This window comes from Tachypleus tridentatus, chromosome 1 (assembly GCF_004210375.1).
Source record: "Tachypleus tridentatus isolate NWPU-2018 chromosome 1, ASM421037v1, whole genome shotgun sequence".
Taxonomy (NCBI): Eukaryota; Metazoa; Arthropoda; class Merostomata; order Xiphosura; family Limulidae; genus Tachypleus; species Tachypleus tridentatus.
In genome coordinates, this window is record NC_134825.1 from 128732404 (window position 1) to 128753383 (window position 20980).

Sequence of the window (20980 nt, forward strand, 5' to 3'; positions counted from 1 at the left end):
ATAAGTAGAGCATAACCCGGTTTTAGTTTCAACACGAGTAAACGATTCAACAATATGTATACAGGCCGCTCTTGCTCTGAAAATACAACATATGTTGTTACTAAATTTATAGTTTGAATGCAATAGTGTCGGTACATTTATAATACTATAGTTAGGAAATTTTCACCGCGTTAATAATTGCTAATAGTTTACATTCTTTGAATTTTAAGCTCTCGTGTGTGTGTCTCTCTCTCTCTATATATATATAAGAGCCAGTTTTATCAAGTGCTTTCTTGTGTTTCTTTTCGAGGACTTTCGGTGTTTTAGTCAAGTTAAAATAAACACAACGTTACTGGAAGAAAATAATCATATCTTTTTCGAGTTTCTTTACCGATATTAATTTATATAAAATATCTAGACTTTATTGAACAGGTTTCTGGGTATCATATTAATAAGGGATCTCTCCCTCAATAAGAGGGATCGGACGTGAAAAAAACATTTTTTTCCGATTACGTTGAATCATATTTGGGATGTAACATAAGATGACTTGTGGCCATTACAATTTACAGTTTTTAAGTCGGACATCATCAGCAGAAACCCAATAGATAATGACAGTACATGTTGGATAACTGACATGACCCAATAGATAATGACAGTACATCTTGTTAGATGTACAGTTCCGACAGATTTCATCGTCGTTGTATCCGTTTTTCAGACCAGAACTTAACAAATCTTGAGCAAATAGCTTCTAGTCCCGCTTGCCGTGACCGGAATTTTGCTACTCATCAGCATGTTGTAATGAATCACCATTATTCCCTCGATTACCTACCTGCATGTACAAGACTCTGAGATGTTCGACTTACAACATGTGCAGCCGCTTTCTGTGCGACCACGATGGATTTTTGACAGTTCTTGTTTAGGCAAGTCCATTTATCAAGTCCAAAGATGCTGTTGTTAGTGCTGACAAGGACACTAGTGACAGTAGCAGTAGCCTTCCACCAGATCAGAAGATTAAGAATACGTTCTCCAACCTCAAACAGGCAATGAAGAAAAGTTTCACATCTTGATTTGAGAATATATAAGTAAAAGATACTTCGTGAGTGCAACTCTTGCTAATACGCTGTATCTTTCATTGGTCATAACTCCCGACTGAAAAACGATACCATCATTTGTATTGCATATTCGGACACAGCAGATTCAAACAGAGCTTGATAATGCCATCAAGAAACAATAGCCAGAATTTCTCGTTTCTACCCGTCTAGTGGCACAGCGGTATATCTGCAGACTTAAAACTCTAGAATCCGAGTTTCGATATCCGTGACGGACAGAGCACAGATAGCCCGTTGTGTAGCTTTGTGCTTAACTTCAAACAGGAACAATTTCTTTGTTGATTGAAGGAGAAAACCAATGTTACGTGCACAATGAGCGCACTTATACTGAAGTTCAGTGTCTTCTGAAACACCATCAAGATTACGTATTTACGTTATTGTAAAGTACAAGTCTTGACTTTTTGGTAATTAATTTACAAGGAATGAAACACCACGAACTTCATGACTGTGATATTTTTGTAATGTGGCAAAACAAGTTGCGTCATGTTTAGACAAATTTGTAAAGGAAAATTACTGTAAGGATCCCGTAGTCGGTTCGTATGTTGTGAAACACAAAGCTACATAATGGACTGTTTATGCTGTGATTTCCAGGAGTATCGAAACTAAATTTTTTAGCATTATAAGCTAGTAAAATTGCTGCTGAGACACCGGGGGTGTTGCAGTAACACTTTTACACAAATTACATCCTTCCGAATACATTAAAAAGCTACTGCACGAAAAACTATAGAATCTATTACAAAAACTCTACTGTATGTGTAAAGCAGGATAAATTGACGTTCTTGTTTCTGGCTTTATTGTTTGATAATTTTTGTTTCCACCTAATGGAATCAGTATTATAAACAAACTGTATCTTAATTCTGCTGTCACTCTCTGCATTGCGAAGTATAACAGAATTAATATTTTTTAATATATAATGCTCGGCCGGACGTGGTTAAGTAATTGGCGTGCTGGGCCACTTTCGAAGTTTGTTCCACAATGTCGTCGAACTTGTTTTGTACTTTTAGAATCTGGCTGCTTTATAAGAATGGCAGTTAATCCTTTTATTCGGTTCAAAGCAAGTTAGATCATTGTGGCAATAGATACTATTGAGTGACTGGCTAGCAGTTTAAAATCAGTGACGTTTTGCTTCAATCCCCAACATTTTTTACCTGATCATTTAGCCAATGTGCGAAGAAAATACCTCTCAGATTAAAAATGACCAACTGTTGATAATATTACTGGAAAGTAAACCTAAAACTTAGCCATGTTGGTGCATACTTTTGTTTAATAATATTTTATTCATATTACGTTCAAAATTATCGTCAGGTTATTCAGGTTTAGAACCAGAATCGTCGTCAGCTTGCACAAGTTCAATTGACTCTTCAAGTGTGAAAACACTGGAACGATTTTATGCCATTTTAGGTACATTTTCTCTTTAAAAATGTTTAAAAATTCAACTACATACATTACTGATGTTTTAAATAGCAACTTACGCCATGTTGGATACGAATCGTAAGATCGTCATTTGTGCAGATTGAGATTAGTTGATTTATTTTGGACTCTCGATTAACAGTTCCAGCAGTATATTCAAACCGTATTATGTGGTCGTTATGAAGATTACTAACAAGCACCACAGAACATAATCAGACAAAATAAACGGTTATGGCCCTGAAAAGGAAAGTAGCGACAGTAACTAACAGCCATCCAAGCCAGCTTACCAAAAACCAGTAGTAGTTTTCATGAAACAGTAACTGTTAATGAGGGAGTAAGAGATCTACTTAGTACCTTACCCTAGGGCCCAGGTCTCCAAGACCTACGTCCTGATGCGAAAGACGGCTACATCAGCAAAGTTTCTAAGCCTTACTTATGATTCAAAATGAATTTGGTAAAAACATATAAATAAATCAGGTAAGAAGTCTGTCTGAAAATAATACAGGCATATCGCCCCCAAAAAATATACTGAAGTTACAAAAACAATACACACGCACTGTTCGGCACGGATCAACATAGCATCAAATAAAATAAAAAACAAAACTGTAAAGATTATAAAACTCAGTACTCGTAAATACATGGGCAGAGTGGCATGTTTATTGACTTGTACAGTTAGAAACCGGGTTTCGATATCTGTGGTGGGCAGAGCACAGATAGCCCTTTCAAGTGGGTTTCTTGTCATCAAGAGATAGCCCTTTGTATAGACTTGTGCATAATAACAAAGAAACAAATCAGTACAAGTGCGCATTAAGTCCCACGCTCGACAAGTTCCCATTTCATACACGACTATGCCAACATATAACCACACTATGACAGACTTCTAAACATATAGTACATTTACTTCCATAAAAACCTATGTAAAATTAAATTACTATGCACACTGAATCGCCATATTATACGTGATGAAAGTGAGTCTAAATACCTCTCGCTCATAAATATGTACTATAAGTATAGCAACCAGCTACCTGCCTAATGTATCATTCATGTACCGTGTACATTTTTTATAAAAAGGGCATATATACCAATATATACAAGATGTGCTACAAAATTAACAAATACTGGGGTATATGGGACTGTTTGAAATATGCAAGTCTTTAGCATGTCAAACAAATCAAAATGTAAACCAGTGCAAATGATGAACGTCGAACATGAATGGACGTGTCTTAATAGGAGTGTTGAAATAATATCAGTGACTCAAAATGATATCAACAACCTCTTTCGTGTGATGTTTATCATTTAAACAGGTGCGAAACCAAAATCCAAACGATATAAAGCAGAAGGAAGCGATTAAACAGGTACATCAAATTTGACCTTTCCAGATCTCGATAAACTCATCACGACAGTGAAGGAGGAAGAGGTCAAAGGTGTACCTGACCTTCCAAGGTTCAATCAAATCGGACCTAAAAATCCAATGCGGCGAATGATTGACAGCGTCGTACGCCTTAAGAATTAAAGAGACTAATTTCGTTAAAATTTAATTCCTTTACCATAATTTTCATCAGGCAGCAGAAACAGAATATTTAAACAATTAACTCAGGGCATGCGTAATGAGACTCCTTATAATAAATAACCATGTCAAGACTGCAGTTTTTAACATTATTAGATCTCATTAGTACAACTGGGTCGTTGTTGGTTTCATTATGTAATCATTCGTAAATTGTTAGCCTCAAATTCAAAACTGGAAAAGTAAGCTCTGTAACTTAAAATGATTTCTTTCGTGTATTACACACCCCTCGGTGTGGATTCCTGTACGTGGTGAGGGGACCTTCCAGGGAAGGTTCTGTTCTGTCTGGTTACCTTCTCTGGGATCTAAACATCCACCCATGTGTTTGCCGTGCGTGGCAACCCGTGAAGGGGAGGAGAGGATCCTGGTGGTTGAGGGGTCCAACCCTAACACACCACTTTGGCCTTGAATTCCTGCAGACGGGCGGCCTTTGGGTGGCCCCTCTTGGGTCAATTGGCTGGTTCACTTCAGCTAGAGTCAACCAAATACCAGTGTTGGAAGTTCTCAAAGGGTGTTGTGGACATTGTGCCTGACGCTGGTGTTTGGGTATAGTGCTCACGAAACCCTAGCGTTGCTGCATTGTCCTTGCATGACATTGCAGTGCGTCACCTCGTAGGGCTCCATGGTGGGTGGGGTCAGTGGGTACCGAAATTTTTTTTTTTCCTATGGATTCTCCTTCAAAAAATTTAAATAAAATAGTGAAAAAAAAACAGTCAATAGGTAAGCGACTACGTCTTGAAGATTCTGAGCAGCAATCTTCAACATCTGTAACACACGTACCTCATTTTCTTATATTACATTCTCTTTCAGAAAAATCTTTAGTGCAATTGTCCCCCTTTTTTATTCAGAAGGGACTAGAGGGTCTTGCTGGCTCTCCAAAGTCAGTAAAGAAGCTTCGATCTGGAGACATATTAGTTGAAACATCCACAACCCAACACAGTGAACTTCTCTTGAATTCAACGGAAATTGGGGATATATCTATTGAGGTTACCCCTCATGCTACCTTGAATTCATCACGAGGAGTTATTGTTGAGAGGGATTTGAAGAACGTCCCCGAGTCAGAGATTCTCGCTGGTCTCTCTACTCAAGGAGTTTCTGCAGTGAGGCGCATCTCCACTCGCAAAGATGGAGTTACACTGCCAACAAAATACCCTTGTTTTGACATTTACATCATCACGTGCACCTGCCACCATCAAGGCAGGTTATCTAATTTGCAGGGTACGGCCATACATTCCAAACCCTCTCCAATGTTTCCAGTGTCAGAGGTTCGGCCACTCAAAGACATCATGTCGTGGTTCCCTGACATGTGCTCGTTGTGATGGCAAGGACCACGATGCCTATGAATGTGACATGGACTCACATTGCGTCAACTGCAATAGTTCTCACCCTTCCTACTTTCGTTCTTGCTCAAAATGGTTGGAGGAAAAAAGAGGTGTAGCGTTTGAAAACGACTCACAACATTAGTTATCCTGAGGCTCGGAAATTGCTACCCGCCACTTCATTTCGGACACATGCTGCTGCACTTCGTTCCACAACTACAGTGGGAATGCAGACAGATCTCTCTGTGCCTCCAAGAGAATCGTTTTCAAAACAAATGAAAAGCCTTTTGACCTCCATGGTTAAAAAGGTTGATGAATCGACTTCCACACCCATCTCTGTCCCTCCCATACATTCCAACAAACCTCAAGATCCACATCCTTCAGTTTTAAATACAGGCATTTCTTCTGATACATCTTTTTCTCCCACCCCAAGAGGCAAAACAATCATTTGTTTGCGTCCTCAGTCACTGAAATCCCCTTCCAATAACAAAGACCTGCCCAATCGACCCAGGGCAGGATCCATGGAGGTTGATAGACCTCCTCCGACTAAGGACAGTAAGGAAAAAAGACGTGGTCGTAAACAGAAGGATTCTCCAGCCACTTCGCCTACCTGTCATTAAAAAATGGCCACCTTGATAGAATGGAACTGTCGAGGTTTACGTTCTAATCTGGATGACATCAAAACACTGATTGCTTCCTGCCATCCTGTATGTCTTTCCTTACAAAAAACATTTCTAAAACCTGCTGATACAGTTACCATTCGGCAGTTTTTTCTGTACAGAAATGACAGGCTGTGTGATGGACGAGTACATGGAGGGGTGGCACTATTGGTTGATCTGTCTTTGTCACTCAACACACCCTTGGAGGCCGTAGCCATCCGTGTTTCCTTGGGTCAAACCATCACTGTTTGTTCTCTCTACCTGTCCCCTGGAGAGACATATGATCAATCAGATTTTGCTGCTCTCGTTGAACAGTTGCCGTCTTTCTTTCTACTCCTGGGGGACTTTAATGGACATCATCCCCTCTGGGGAAGTGCTGTTATTGATGGGAGATGTCGCTCTGTAGAGCGTATGCTCTCTGATCACAACCTTTCTCTTTTCAATACTGGTTCTATCACTTATTTTCATGCACCTAGTCAGTACTTTACCGCTATTGATCTCTCAATTTGCTCCCCTTCATTATTCTCCCATTTTTCATGGAGGGTTGACAGTAATCCACTAGGCAGTGATCATTTTCCTATACTTTTGAGAGAGACTGGCCGTGGTCGATGCCACCCTACCCGCGTGCCCCAGTGGAAGCTGGATCAGGCAGACTGGTACACTTTTACTGCTCTCGCAGAACTTGATCCTGCCATCGTGAATCAGCCATCAATAAACGACTGTGTGGCAGCAGTAACTGGCTGTATTATACAAGCAGCTGCTCAGTGTATTCCTAAAACCTCGTCCGTGGTGGAATACTGCTTGCCACTTAGCACGGAAGGCTCAAAAACGGGCCTGGGATACTTTTCATAGATATCCCACACTTTCGAACCGCGTCGCTTTCCAACGGGCCCTTGTACATGCTAAGTGGGTAAGACGTCAAAGCCAGAAGGAGTCTTGCATTAAGTTCACAACTAGCATATCTTCTACCACCAGTTCCAAGGTCATATGGGACAGGATTCGAAAGGTCAGTGGGCACTACAATTCTGTCCCCCTCTCGATCTTACTCTCTGATGGTCAGGAGGTGGCTGATGTCCAGAGTATCGCTGATACTCTAGGTGAAAGCTTTTGTCAGATATCTAGTATTTCTGCTTGTTCCTTCACCTTCTTGGCCATCAAGACTCGGGCAGAGCGTTCACCTTTTTCCTTTCGAACTGACTGCCTCTTTGACTATAATTGTCCCTTTACACTGGTGGAACTGAAAATGGACCTTCATCGGTCTGGCAGTACATCTGTTGGACATGATGATGTACACTATGACATGCTGCACCATCTATCTCCTGCTTCTCTTGATGTTCTTCTAATGGTCTTTAACCGGATCTGGCAGGAGAATGATGCCTGGCGCCAGGCTATTATTTTACCTTTCTATAAGCCAGGGAAAGATCCCAAGATTCCTTCAAACTACCGTCCAATTGCTTTGACGAGCTGTTTCTGTAAGACCTTAGAAATGATGGTTAATGCTTGTCTTGTTTGGTTCCTCGAATAAAACAACCTCCTCTCGCCCACCCAGTGTGAGTTCCGACGACAGCACTCCACCACAGACCATCTAATTCGACTTGAAACATCAATCAGAGAAGCCTTTCTCAAACGCCAACATCTTGTATCAATACTCTCAGACATTGAGAAGGCTTATGATACAACATGGAGGAATGGCGTTTTGCGAGACCTCCATACATATGGGTTACGTGGCCATTTACCCATGTTTATTAAAAAAAATTTAATGTACAGGAGATTCCAAGTTGGTGTGGGTTCGACATTTTCCCGTTCTTTTGTCCAGGAACTTGGAGTCCATCAGGGCTGTGTTTTGAGTGTCACACTTTTCAGTATAAAGATAAATGCCATCACTGAACAACTCTCTCTCACTATTGTGAATGGGCTGTATGTCGACGACTCTCACATCTCATGTCAATCGTCGATACAGAGAATAGATTAGAAGCTGCTGAAATATGGTTCCTTAGAAGGATGCTAAAAATATCATGGACTGAAAGAAAAACAAATGTGGAAGTCATGGAACTGGCAGGATACAAAGGTCCCTCATGAAAACTATAAGAAAGAGACAAATGGAATTTCTAGGACACATCTCTAGGAAGAATGGGATAGAGAAACAGATGCTATGTGGAGAAATAGAAGGGAGGAAAAGCAGAGGGTGTCAAAGAACTAAATATATCGACAGCCTCAATATCTATGTCACCAAAAACTCAATGAGCAACATCGAGTTGATAAGAAGGATTGACAACAGAAAAGTCTGGCTTGCCATGGTGGTCGATGTCTGCCGCAGATTTGACACATGAAGAAGAAGAAGAGATATATTGAGCGGCAACTACAAACTGCCCTCAATCGTGTACTGAAGTGGACTATGGCGAACGGCTTTAAGTTCTCTCTCTCTAAAACCGTTTGCATGCACTTTTGCCGCCAACGGGGTATTCACCCTGATCCTGAACTTCATATCAGTGAAGTTTCGCTGCCAGTGGTCCCTGAGAACAAGTTCTTGGGGCTTATCTTTGACCGTAAGCTGACTTTTATACCACACTTAAAGCAGCTACGGGTTAAATGCACAAGAGCACTAAACATCCTCCGTGTTCTCTCTACCGCCAGTTGGGGAGCAGATCGATGTTCTATGTTAAAGATATATCGTGCTCTTATTCGATCAAAACTCGACTATGGATGGATCAATGGTCTATGGCTATGCCAGATCCTCGGCCTTAAAGATGCTAGACCCTATTCAACACCAAGGACTTCGACTCTGCACTGGGGCTTTCCGCACCTCTTCAATTCAAAGCTTATACGTTGAATCTCATGAGCCTTCTCTGCACCTTCGCCGTTTGCAAATACCTTTACTATATTCTTCGAAACTTCGTTCCTTACCAAAGCATCCGACCTGGGGATCTGTTTTCCTTCCTCAGTGGGCCGTACTTTTTCAGAACAGACAATCTGCCATTGCTCCTTTTGGCCTTCGCATCCAGGTGCAATTGGATGAATTGGGTCTGTCCTTGGATAACATTGCAGATTCCACAGGTCAGCCCATCCCACCATGGCTTATTACAGCCCTCAAATGTGACATTTCTTTCGGTCATCTGAAAAAAGGCAGATACTCCAGATTGGAAGTACCGTCTTTTATTTAATGAACATCTTTCAAACAATCATTCTGTTCCCATTTATACAGATGGTTTCAAATCAGGATTCAGTGGGCTCTGCTATGGTTTGCTGCGGTTCGGTGGTTGCGCGCAGAATCCCCTCTACAGCTTCTGTGTTAACTGCTGAACTGTACGCCATATCTCTTGCCCTCGATCATATTGAAGCTGAGCAGTACTCCAACTGCACTATTTATACTGACTCGCTTAGTTCTCTACTGGCCCTGGAATCGCTACACGTTGGCTCACACCCTGTTCTCGCTGATATTCAAAACCGACTGGCCCATTTCTCATTAGCAGCTACTTCAATCCAGTTTTTCTGGATACCAGGCCATGTTGGTATTCGCGGGAACGAGCTTGCAGACATGGATGTCTGCTTCAGCACCATCACTCCTATGCCTATTCCGTACATGGACTATGGTGTTGTCTTCAAGGCTCGGCTCCGTGCCAGCTGGCAGTCCACTTGGAGTGAGCAACGCGACAACAAGCTTTTTCAAATAAAACCCTATATTGGGCTTTGGCCATCTAGCTTCCGTAAGGTTCAGAAGGAGGAAGTTGTTCTAACTAGACTACGCATTGGTCACAGTTTTTTTTAACTCATCGTTTTCTTTTATCTGGAACTGTTGCACCAGTGTGTAGTTCGTGTAACACTCAAATCACTATCAGCCACATTTTACTTTATTGCCATCGTTACGATTCTCAACGATGCCAATATTTTAAACATGTTTTTTTCCCAGGGTTTATCTGTAACATTGGACAGTGTTATTGGTGATGGTGACACTGTCCACCTTGATAAAGTTTTTAGTTTTTTAATGGCCATTAATCTTTTTAATCTCATTTAAGTGTTGGATATTTATTCATTACACTTTTTTAATTGTGGTTCCCTTTTCACAGTTTCGATCTCTCTAATTCAATTTGACTTTGAAAAAATGGCCAGAACATTAAATAACTCGACACCAGGACTGAAAAGGCCAACTTCAGGTGACTAACGCTGCTGTTTGAACTATCCATTTGAACTACTCGTTAGTCGTCCTGGCGAGTTGTTCTTCCAATTTTGCTGCATGTATTTTAAACTTTTATTACTTTACCCTTTGGTATTGTCCATAATGACACATAACCCGGAACCAGGACTGGAAAGACCAACTTCAGGTGACTGACGGTGGTTCTTGTACTTACCTGTTAGTCTTCCTGGCGGGTTATGATCATTACCATTATGCTAGAGAAAGTCCTATACAACTTCTCTTACTTTGCCTTCTCTCTTAACATTGTAGACTAGTTGTCAACATTGGTTTTATGTTTTTTCTGTTTTTCACTGATGTTTTGTTTTACCTTCATTTCCTTTTCTGTATTTTACTACATTTAATTTATTTTTACTTTTTTACCGGACGTTTGGCGCAGATAGCCTAGCTGCTTTGTGCCGTAAAACACTAAATCAATCAATCAATCAATCGTGTATTACACATGTAAACATGTTTGTTTGTTTTGGATTTTCGCGCAAATATACACAAGTGCGATCCCACCTAGCAGTCTCTAATTTTGGTTTGATAGACTTAAGGAGAGGCAACTGGTCAACAGCACCCACCGCCAAATCTTGGGTTCCTCTGACTGAATATCGGAATTTCACTAGAACATTTTGGACTTCTCATCGACCCCGAAACTTTTAAACGAGATCTTATGACAATAGGACTCGAACTATGGACTCTGGTTGGAATTTGAAATTTGGAGGCGATAACCGAATAGACTTTTATCATGCAAATTTAGCATTTCCAGAAGGAGGGCTTTAGTTTGGTTTAGGTTTGATTGTAGTAAAGCGCAAAAATACACAAGTATCGAAACCCGATTTTTAGTAGCTTACACCTGCAGACTTGTCGATGAGACATTGGGGGAAGGGGTAAAATGGTTGAGGACTGCAAGACAAAGGTAAATATTAATAAGCTGGTAAAGAAATATTAAAATAAAACGTTGCTCAGTCTTACTTAGGAATGTTCTGAGTAAACACGTAGTAATTCTCCCAAAATATAAACCATTTGATTATTCTTATAAATCATTGTTTGATTTATATTAGCATAATGTGCTTCCTCACTCAACAAGGCCCGGCATGGCCAGGTGGGTTAAGGCGTTCGAATCCCCGTCGCAAACATGCTCGCCCTTTCAGCCGTAGGATGTTATAATGTTACGGACAGTCCCACTATTCGTTGGTAAAATAGTAGTCCAAGAGTTGGCGATGGGTGGTGATGACTAGCTGCCTTGCCTTTAGTCTTACACTGCTAAATTAGGGACGACTATCAGAGATAGCTCTCGTGTAACTTTGCGCGAAATTAAAAAAAAAAAAGCAACAAACAAACTAAATGATTCAGGAGGAAAAAGAACCTCGTAACTTTATAATAGTTTTTAAATTACATTTTCTTTACTTATGAAACTATGCAATCAAGTGATCCAAATCAAGGCGACTAATTCACAATAGTTTTGAAACTATATAATCAATAAACCTAGAAAATAAAGGTGCGCACTAATTTAGAGCAATGTGATTGAAATTATGCACTTCGGCATAACATAACTTCCTTATGTAATGCTCATTGGTGGCTCAACGGTACAACAGAGTGTTTCGATACTCACAGTGAGCATATCAGAGATAACCTATTGTGTGGTTTTGTGTTTAATTAACACATCCACACGCAGTATAATACGTACCAATTCTCCTCTTTTTTGTATCTGATCTTTCTTTCGATAGGTAGTAACTTATACAAAGTTAATTGGATTTTATGAAAGTATTGGGCTTAACAGACAACAACTAAAATCAGGTGTGGGGTAACGTAAATATATGTGTGTGTGTGTGACATTCAATATTTACTTCCACGTACGTATCACCTCTAAATACTCGATTGAGTAATGTGTGTGTTTCACTTTGTGTTTCCTCCCAACTGGAGCTACTGTAGTACTATTCTGAGTCAGTAATACGTTAGTATACTATCATATAAACCGTGATTAAATCCTGCAGTTCTACGTTATTATGGAACTACGAGTTAGTAATGCGTTAGTTTATTATCATATAAACTGTGATTAGACCCTTCAGTTCCACGTTACATGTGCTTGATTGATTCCAAAAAGGGGATACGCCACCATATGATTTTCTGTTTGCGCGACTCTGATGTTTCTTCAGTTACGGTAAAAAGTGTATAATAGGCCACATTTTTTTTACCACATGAAAGTATAAGTACACTTAATTATCAGTGCATATGATGATGCCTTCAAAGAACCTCAGGAAACGAAGGCAGGGGGCCAAAAAGGTTTAAAGGAAACAAGTTTAAGACTTCCGCAGTGATTGATTGTAAGTGCGTGCTACGTGTGTATGTCTGTCGTTTACGGTAATATTTATGCATATAAAGCATGAGTATATAAACAGACTGGTGTTTTACTTTATAAATACGGCAAAGCTACTAAGACTGTGTTCCACTGTCCCAGATTCTGTACTACTGACCAGAGAAGATACAGTCTGTCAGCAGCGCTCCTACCAGCCACGCGAAAGAATGTACTGTCGATGTTATGAGGTATCACCAACCTTAAACTGCAGAAAACATTTTGTGATATCTCACGGACTGGAGGCTGACTAAACAGCTCCTCGTTTCAAAGCTCTCTCATAGGACTGACTGGCCCGCGCACTGACAGGATTGGTTACATCTATGTATTAAATCGTTAGAGTAAAAAATTACATTGTTTATTAGTGTAGTGTATATGGGTGAAATGTCTTATTATACCTTCTTTTTGGCCCGGCATGGCCAAGCGTGTTAAAGCTTGCGACTCGTAATCTGAGGGTCGCGGGTTCGCATCCCCGTCGCGCCAAACATGCTCGCCCTTTCAGCCATGGGGGCGTTATAATGTGACGGTCAATCCCACTATTCGTTGGTAAAATATTAGCCCAAGAGTTGGTGGTGGGTGGTGATGACTTACACTACTAAATTAGGGACGGCTAGCACAGATAGCCCTCGAGTAGCTTTGTGCGAAATTCAAAAAAACAAATAAATAATTATTATACCTTCAGGTAGTTTTAACGCGGGGTTCAGAGCTTTGAGGGAAATCATTTAGACAGTTTGTCGAGAAAATAATCTCTAAAAGAAAGGTTAATTTAGGGGATTCGTCTTTAAAAACAATGTGTTAAAATGCGCAGGAAGTATTATTTGGTTTACTATAATAATAAGATATAGACAGACAGTGTAGAGTAAGGAAATATCACAATATTCTCTAAATAAAGCGCATTATTAACTTGTATGATATGCTACGGTTACTGAGCAGAAGAAAAAAATGTTTTTACTAACAGTCTGTTCATTGTACGAAATCGAGGTTACGTTTGTTACAAATTTGCTGGTAAAAAATGAATGCTACTGTGGCAAAACCATATAATTAAGTATTAGAAATATGTGTTAAAAATAGATGTTTTGAACTACCCTAGCACTAATGAAGACTCTGGCGCTCACGAATGTGTTTTTATACGCTAATATATCAGTTGTTTCGTTTTTGTTTAGTTTTGTAAGTTTAAAGGCTAAGTTTCAAGAATTAACCGAACAAGTGCAGTTATAAACTGATTTTCATACCTCCAATACCATCATGAAAATAACTAGTTCTGGTATCAATTAGTTGCGAGGCGCAAAAACTCGATAACACAAGTGTAATTGCGTGTTGAAAGCAAGAGCTTCACCGGAGCATATAATTATAATTATAATTACTAAGTGCTCAATCGAAAATTAAAAAATCAAGTCCTCGTCGCTCAATATGCATGAACAATAAGGCTCTTCCTTCTAATGAGAGATCAAGTGATAGGATAGCGAAAATAATACGTCCAAAAAGAAGTTGCTATGGAGCACTCACACATAAGGAGCAAACACAAATTCGGTACAAAAATATCGACTGATTCTTCTATAATTAACGTATAAAATGCACACCTAAAACCGAAAAAACAACAACTTTATAACAAAACATCGATCACAACTTTTGCATTTTGTTTGATTTTTACATCGTGTTCTTTATTTTTCGTTTATATTATTTCTATATAAAGTAACTGTCGAGGCAGGAGAAATGTTAACTGCATGGAAGGAAGCTCACAAAGGTCATTAGAATTGGTCCACACCTTAAATGTTGTGTTTAAAGACAAACATTCCTAGCTTTAAGGAATTTTTTATTGATGTATTGACCTAATGTGAAATTTTTGGAAAACCTATACACCTGTTATTTAACCGCTTTACAATTAGCAACCTCTTTATTTTCCTTCTTCACCATAAACTTACTAATGGATTCCAGATCCAATTGTTTTTTAAACATCATTTTTTCTAAGAAATTCATGCACCAAATTTCTCGTGGTCTTTCGTAGCACTCGAGTAACACACGCCTTTAAAAGCAACTTCAATATTGCAGTTATATCCAGTAATTGCTGCTGGGATCCATTACGTAATTTACATTTGGAATAAGTAATTTCACTAATGGTTGTACCGTTTTTCACAGTGGAGTTTATGACAAGCAAAACCCTAAAATGACTCAATATTATACAATATGTTAAGGGCATAACTTTTAATGATTGGTGTGTTGAGTAATTGATGGGAAAGATTTTAAGTTTGTTTTATTTTTAGTAGAAAAATACACAGTGAGCTATCTGTGACTGAGGAGTCTAACCCTAAATTGTATCGTTGTAATTCTATAAACTTGTTGCTGACTCGCCGAGGAATGAGAGGGTTAAACATGGAAAGTTATTCAGCCAGCCAAAGAGTAACACCATCTTTTGCTGTACACTTAACTAAACTCTACATTAGGAAAATCTTTAATAGGAAATTAGTATTAAAGCTTCTGAGCTGTGTAGACATGCATACATAATATTGATAATTGTAAGCAGTAAAAAAAAACCCAAAAACCTTCCATGTATGTTCAGACATATAAATATTACACATTTTGCGAGAAATGAAGAATATTCTTCAACTATTAATGTGATGTTTCTTTTACATTTTCCAGAAAGAAAACCTATCTTTTAAAAGCTAAACCAACACTTATTTCTAGCAGATAAACGTCAACATTGAATTTTTTTATGTTTCTGTTTTTCATGTTTTTTGTATATGGCCTTGAGTGACCTTTAGGCTAGGGTGCCTGACTATGAATATGAAATTTTGCATTATGGGGCCGTGGATGCGTTATAAGAATGACTGTCAAATATCACAATTTGATTAGATTAACTCAAGTTACATCTCTAGTGTTCGATTCCCTTCAGTGCACACAGCAGATTGACCAGTGTGGTTTTGCTGTAAAACAGCCAACCAACCATCTAGTTACTAGTTCATAATTAGGAACAACTAGAACAGAATAGCCGATGCGTAGCTTCGTGAGAATATCCGAAACAAGTCAATTTAAATGCCCTTTTGCTTTGTGCGGGCGTAACCAACTCACATATTTTATTGTCTCATTTAATGAGCCCTACACAACTCGTTGTTAATTGCCATCTGTCCTTCTCTCTAAAGACACTTCAGACTCACGAACTCCGAGTAGACATAGAAAGAAGGTTTTTCGAAGTCCACGTAAACATTACCAAAAAGCTGGACGACGCCGAGCGGCAAGTCGGAGAACTACAAAGTGGTGAGTTCACCGCCAACTTTTAATGTGAATACAAATAATTGCTTACCTCTTTCTTATTGTTCTTTTGAGCACGTCTCAATTATATTTTTTGTGAAGGGTGGATAGTTTGTTTTGCTCTCAAACCTGATAGAGGGCGTATTGATAGCTTCACTCTCCTTGTATATGTATTAACTCCTACTTATTTTATTTGCTCGTTTTTGAAAACCCTGCCCATGGAATTATCTAGAAATGGTTATAGACCGTTTGGAGACACCAACGCTTAAACATATTTTACAATATACTACCTAACGGCTATTGTCTGTCATATAGAACTTGTAAATTACTGTCTCTAAGTAACAATAACTATAACTATATATAAAACATGATAGTTTATATATATACAACGGGTAAATATTTAACCTGTACACAATACAAATGGTGTGATTAGTAATGAAGATAGTTAGATCGAATTAGAAACCATAATAACGGAATTTAAATAATGTTCTATTATTCAAAGTACCTTATATACATTGACTTATTTAGCTAAATATATAAGTTGTGAAATCATATTAATACGATCCTGTTTGTGTATTACATAGGCCCAGTGACCGCAGATAGAGTGTGGTGATGCGTTTCAAAAATTCTGATTAACTTTCTTTTAAAAAACACAAAAAAATGTATTCTTTTCTCTAAGTTTAACCAACTGGTAAAGGAACGTCTGAAAATAAAGCCTGCGTACAGTAACTGTTCATGAAGCCCACCTTCATGTTTATTTTATAGCACGCAAGGTAGGTCAGTGTAAAAACAAAATGCTGATATATAGCCAAAAATGAACAGCATTTGTCGAAGCTCATCATATATCATGAATGTTCAGGAAAACTAAGTTGATAGTTATATGAAGGCCAGAAGTCACAATGTAATGATCTGAATATGATGTTGTTGTTTTTTCCCTGTACTTCATGGATGTCCCGGAAGGCAAAGTTAGATGCTATACAAAGGCCAGAAATAATCGTATAATGGAATATTTGGATAAGACAGAACTATGAACTTAAAACACTGACAAGAAAGTAAACTCGTTTACGTAATTATCTATAATGCTCTGAATCGTTTTGAAACAAGTAATCCTCATCTTGCATCAGACCGAACATATTTGTATTTTAATAAAGTAATATCGTTTTTGTAAGCTAGTCATGTTGATATCTGTCGTTACATAATTTAACACTTTCATCATAATGTTTTGTTTTGTTTTTGCAGCCTTGGAATTGAGCAAGTCCGAGTTTTTAGATTTGAAATCCAAGTACGATGAAAATTCTCATACCAAGTAAGTTTGCTTTTTGAATGAGGCTGCAACATGTGAAAATGTCTGCTGGATAAGTTAATACAATTTGTTTATGTGTACGATGTTTAAAACGCTGGCATTTTTTGATCAGGAAGACGGTATTAAATCGATATACCTTGGTAATATTCCCCAGCGTATTAAATTTATGCAATTACTGAGGACAATTTGATTACAGGTTTTGCTATGGAGAACAATTATTTATTTAAAAAAATTAGAATAATAGATTAATTTGTTATAGAGCATTTGTATTAACATAATCCTAGCTGCTGTTGGCCATTTTGATTTCTTTAGTTAGACATTTACCCCTGTGTAGCGACGCCACTATAGGATATGAGTAAAAAACAACCTTGAAATCTTGAGTGAATAACCACTGAACATATGTTGTTGAGAGGTATGTTGTATATACAGTATTGGAAATAATTATGGAAACAGTGAATAAGTTGGGTATAAAATGCAAACGTTACGGAATTGTCTAACGGCATTAGAGCACAGTCAATTGTTGATAATTTACATTGTGATTGGCTATCATCCAGTCAATCTTACATAATGCACCAACATAATACCTATAAAAGTTCTTGAATTTTCTTATCCTACGCCCAAACTAAGCTAGTCCCCAAAACTGAAATCAAAATTTAACATTAAAAATATAATCAGAATTATTCATTGATCAGCCTAAGACTACATTTAGTTCAGAATAGTATGATATACATTAGCACGAAGTAGTCCCAATGAATGTGTAGCTGCTCACTAGAGTCTTTAAATAGGATGAATCAGAATTTAAAGAAGAATAGCGTTATGACAGTTAACATACACCATTTTCAATATCATGTAATGGGGTGTACACTAAATTCATGGCACCCTCACTGCTGATGGGTACAGTTAGGTTTTTATGGATCATGTCATTTTTTCAGGGAAGAATTCATTTCCAGCAAGACAGTGATTCCATAACATCCATTAAAATGTGGCGGTATGATAACTAAAAGGGAAAAGAGCTAATTGAGTGCTTGCAACTATAAATTGTCCTTCCCAAAGCCCCGATGTGAACAAGCATTGTTAATATTTTATGGACTTACATGAACATTTGTATTATCAGTGCGTTTCTCTAATTATTTCCAATAGTCTTCATGCATAAGGTAAAGAATAAAACACGATAATGTGATTATAAGTTATTTATTCAGAACGAGAAACAGTAGACACCAACATGTGAGAACTTTCTTATCATGCAATTATGACCATCTTTAAACAGTATTATGTTTGTGTGTTTATTGTGAAACATGGTTTATCATTAGTTGGATATACAAATGAATAACTTAACATCTTAAAAGTGGTAATGTATTTAGCAGTTTCAGAGTGGTTAAGTTTTTAAGTAAGTGATTAAAAACCAAAGCTTCAGTACAAAATCATACGCATATATTTTCATTTTTCATTAATGCTTTTGTTGTTCCTATAGCCATGTGTTAAAAGCTATACAAATAGTCTTGTTTCAGCATATACTGTACCGAATAACGCATATTTACACATCAACATTAGTTAAAAAAACAAACACTGTTATTGTTTTTTCTCTCCCCTTTCACTCCACCCTTGTTTCTTTCGGTTTGTTGTTATTCTGTAATATTCTTGACGCAAACGAAAGGTGTTAGTAATGATCACTGTTTCCTTTCTATTTTCAGTAACATTTTTTTGTCGCGACGATTTTCAACAACGCAAATCCTTTTAGACATTTCGCGTTATCTCTAACATAATAATTCAATTTGAATCTGCCTTGACTCGTTATGTATACTGTGAAATATTAAAAGAGATCAATTATGCTAGGACTCTATTTTATGAATACATGTGCTAGCTTGAACGGATCAATAAGTGAACGTACTTGAGATGCTAATCTACCTATTAATATTAATATGACGAGCATAAAATACACGATCTTCGTTGTAAGGTACAAAGGGTCGTTTTACGATTCACAGAGGCCTTATTATCTCCAATTACTTTTGTAGCTACCCCATGGAAATCCGTACTCTACCCCTAAAAAAACAACAACAACTGTTAGAACACTCCCGCATGGTACTTGAACACGTGCCTAGTATCGTCTGCTAGCTCATGAGTGTGGGGTATGAGCAATGAGCACACTTTCATACATGATTTTTCTCGTGATCCCCAAGGAATCCAGGAACACAAACTCTGATGACAAATTCAGGTTCAGCGACCCTTAACATCTACTCCTAGACTCCCATCATGTCTAAATGGCCTTCCTGGTACTTTTCAGATGAGGAAATCTCCCAGGCTTCCCCATATCTGCTAAATTTCGTCCTGCTAGCTCCAAAAGTGTGGAAGGAGCTTGCAGAGAAACAGATAATTTCACACACAACTTGAATCAGTATAGAAAAGATAAAACCAAAGTACAATATGTCAGTGTGGCTTGATGTAGTTAGAAACCGCATGTTTGGTAGCCAGAAAAAACATTCCATTTTTAAGATGTTCTATTTCCTAGTGTGAAAAGGATGGGGAATTTTACTTCAGTCTTTTTCAGCGTTCATAAAACAGTGAAGGTAGTAACAGATAAGTAGAATTTATGATATATATTGCACAATGTAACGAATTGTTTTGGTTCAATAGTATGTACATATTATCTATATCATCGGTATACAAATACATGATATCTACATCATATATATTACAAACAACATGTTAATCTGAATAAATATTCAGAAATCTATTTATATTTTAGTACAGTCGCTTTCAAAAGAGACATGTATTTATATATCTATATGATATACATAACATGTATTTGTATATCTATATGATGTAGATAACGTATTTGTATATATTTATGATGTAGATAACGTATTTGTATATCTATATGATATAGATAACGTATTTGTATATATATATATATATAGATAGATATATAAATTTACATAGATATATAAATTTACATAGATATATAAATACATGTCTCTTTTGAAAGCGACTGTACTAAAATATAAATAGATAGATTTCTGAATATTTATTAGGTTTCCCCTCCCAACTCCTGCAGTTTTCATACGAATTTATGGTTTGCGTGTTAATGTACGTATACAAGTATATATACTAGATGCACATGTATCAATAAAGTTCTGCAATAAAAATGGACATTTTAAATATAAGGAATATAGATCCAGTAATGATATATATGACAATTTCTATAGCAATGAAGGATTAAATATAAAACATCAGAATGAAAAATGTAAAAATGAAATTAACAGTACAATCATAAGTAGTCACAACTTGGATGTCTATTGTAACTTATTTAAATGACATCTATACCATGTTTTGTTTTTACAACTAAGACAAATAATATTTTCTCGAAAATAAAACAACTAAATGTATACCAGTGTTTCTGATTACACAAATTAATAATCTTTAGAGTCATGTGGTACGGTGTAAAGTTCAAACATCGAACACAAATTAATAATCTTTAGAGTCATGTGGTACGGTGTAAAGTTCAAACATCCAACACAAATTAATAATCTTTAGAGTCATGTGGTACGGTGTAAAGTTCAAACATCCAACACAAATTAATAATCTTTAGAGTCATGTGGTACGGTGTAAAGTTCAAACACAAATTCTCATCCATATCCATTTACTTCTTATCAAACCACGAGTATTCAAAATTATCGCTTTTTATCAAAAACGAGTGTTCAAAATTATAACTCTTTATAAAAAAACAAACGAGTATTCAAAGTGATCACTTTTTATAAAAAAACGATTATTCAAAATGAAAACTTTTATCAAAAACAAGTGTTCAAAATTATCAGTTTTTATCAACAAACACCTGTTAAAAAGGATCTTTTTTTGTTATCAGAAGCA

The 20980-nt window shown here is 37.4% G+C and overlaps 1 protein-coding gene across 8 annotated transcripts in view; it reads left to right on the plus strand.

The window, feature by feature from the left end:
• Positions 1-20980, plus strand: part of LOC143223352 (homeobox protein cut-like 1) — a 403865-nt gene that overhangs the window by 341326 nt on the left and 41559 nt on the right. For all 8 annotated transcript variants that reach the window (XM_076451241.1, XM_076451264.1, XM_076451238.1 and 5 more), the window contains 2 exons: positions 15705-15819; positions 17053-17119. In XM_076451241.1, coding sequence (XP_076307356.1) covers positions 15705-15819; positions 17053-17119 — 182 coding nt within the window. The remainder of the gene's footprint in view (positions 1-15704; positions 15820-17052; positions 17120-20980) is intronic.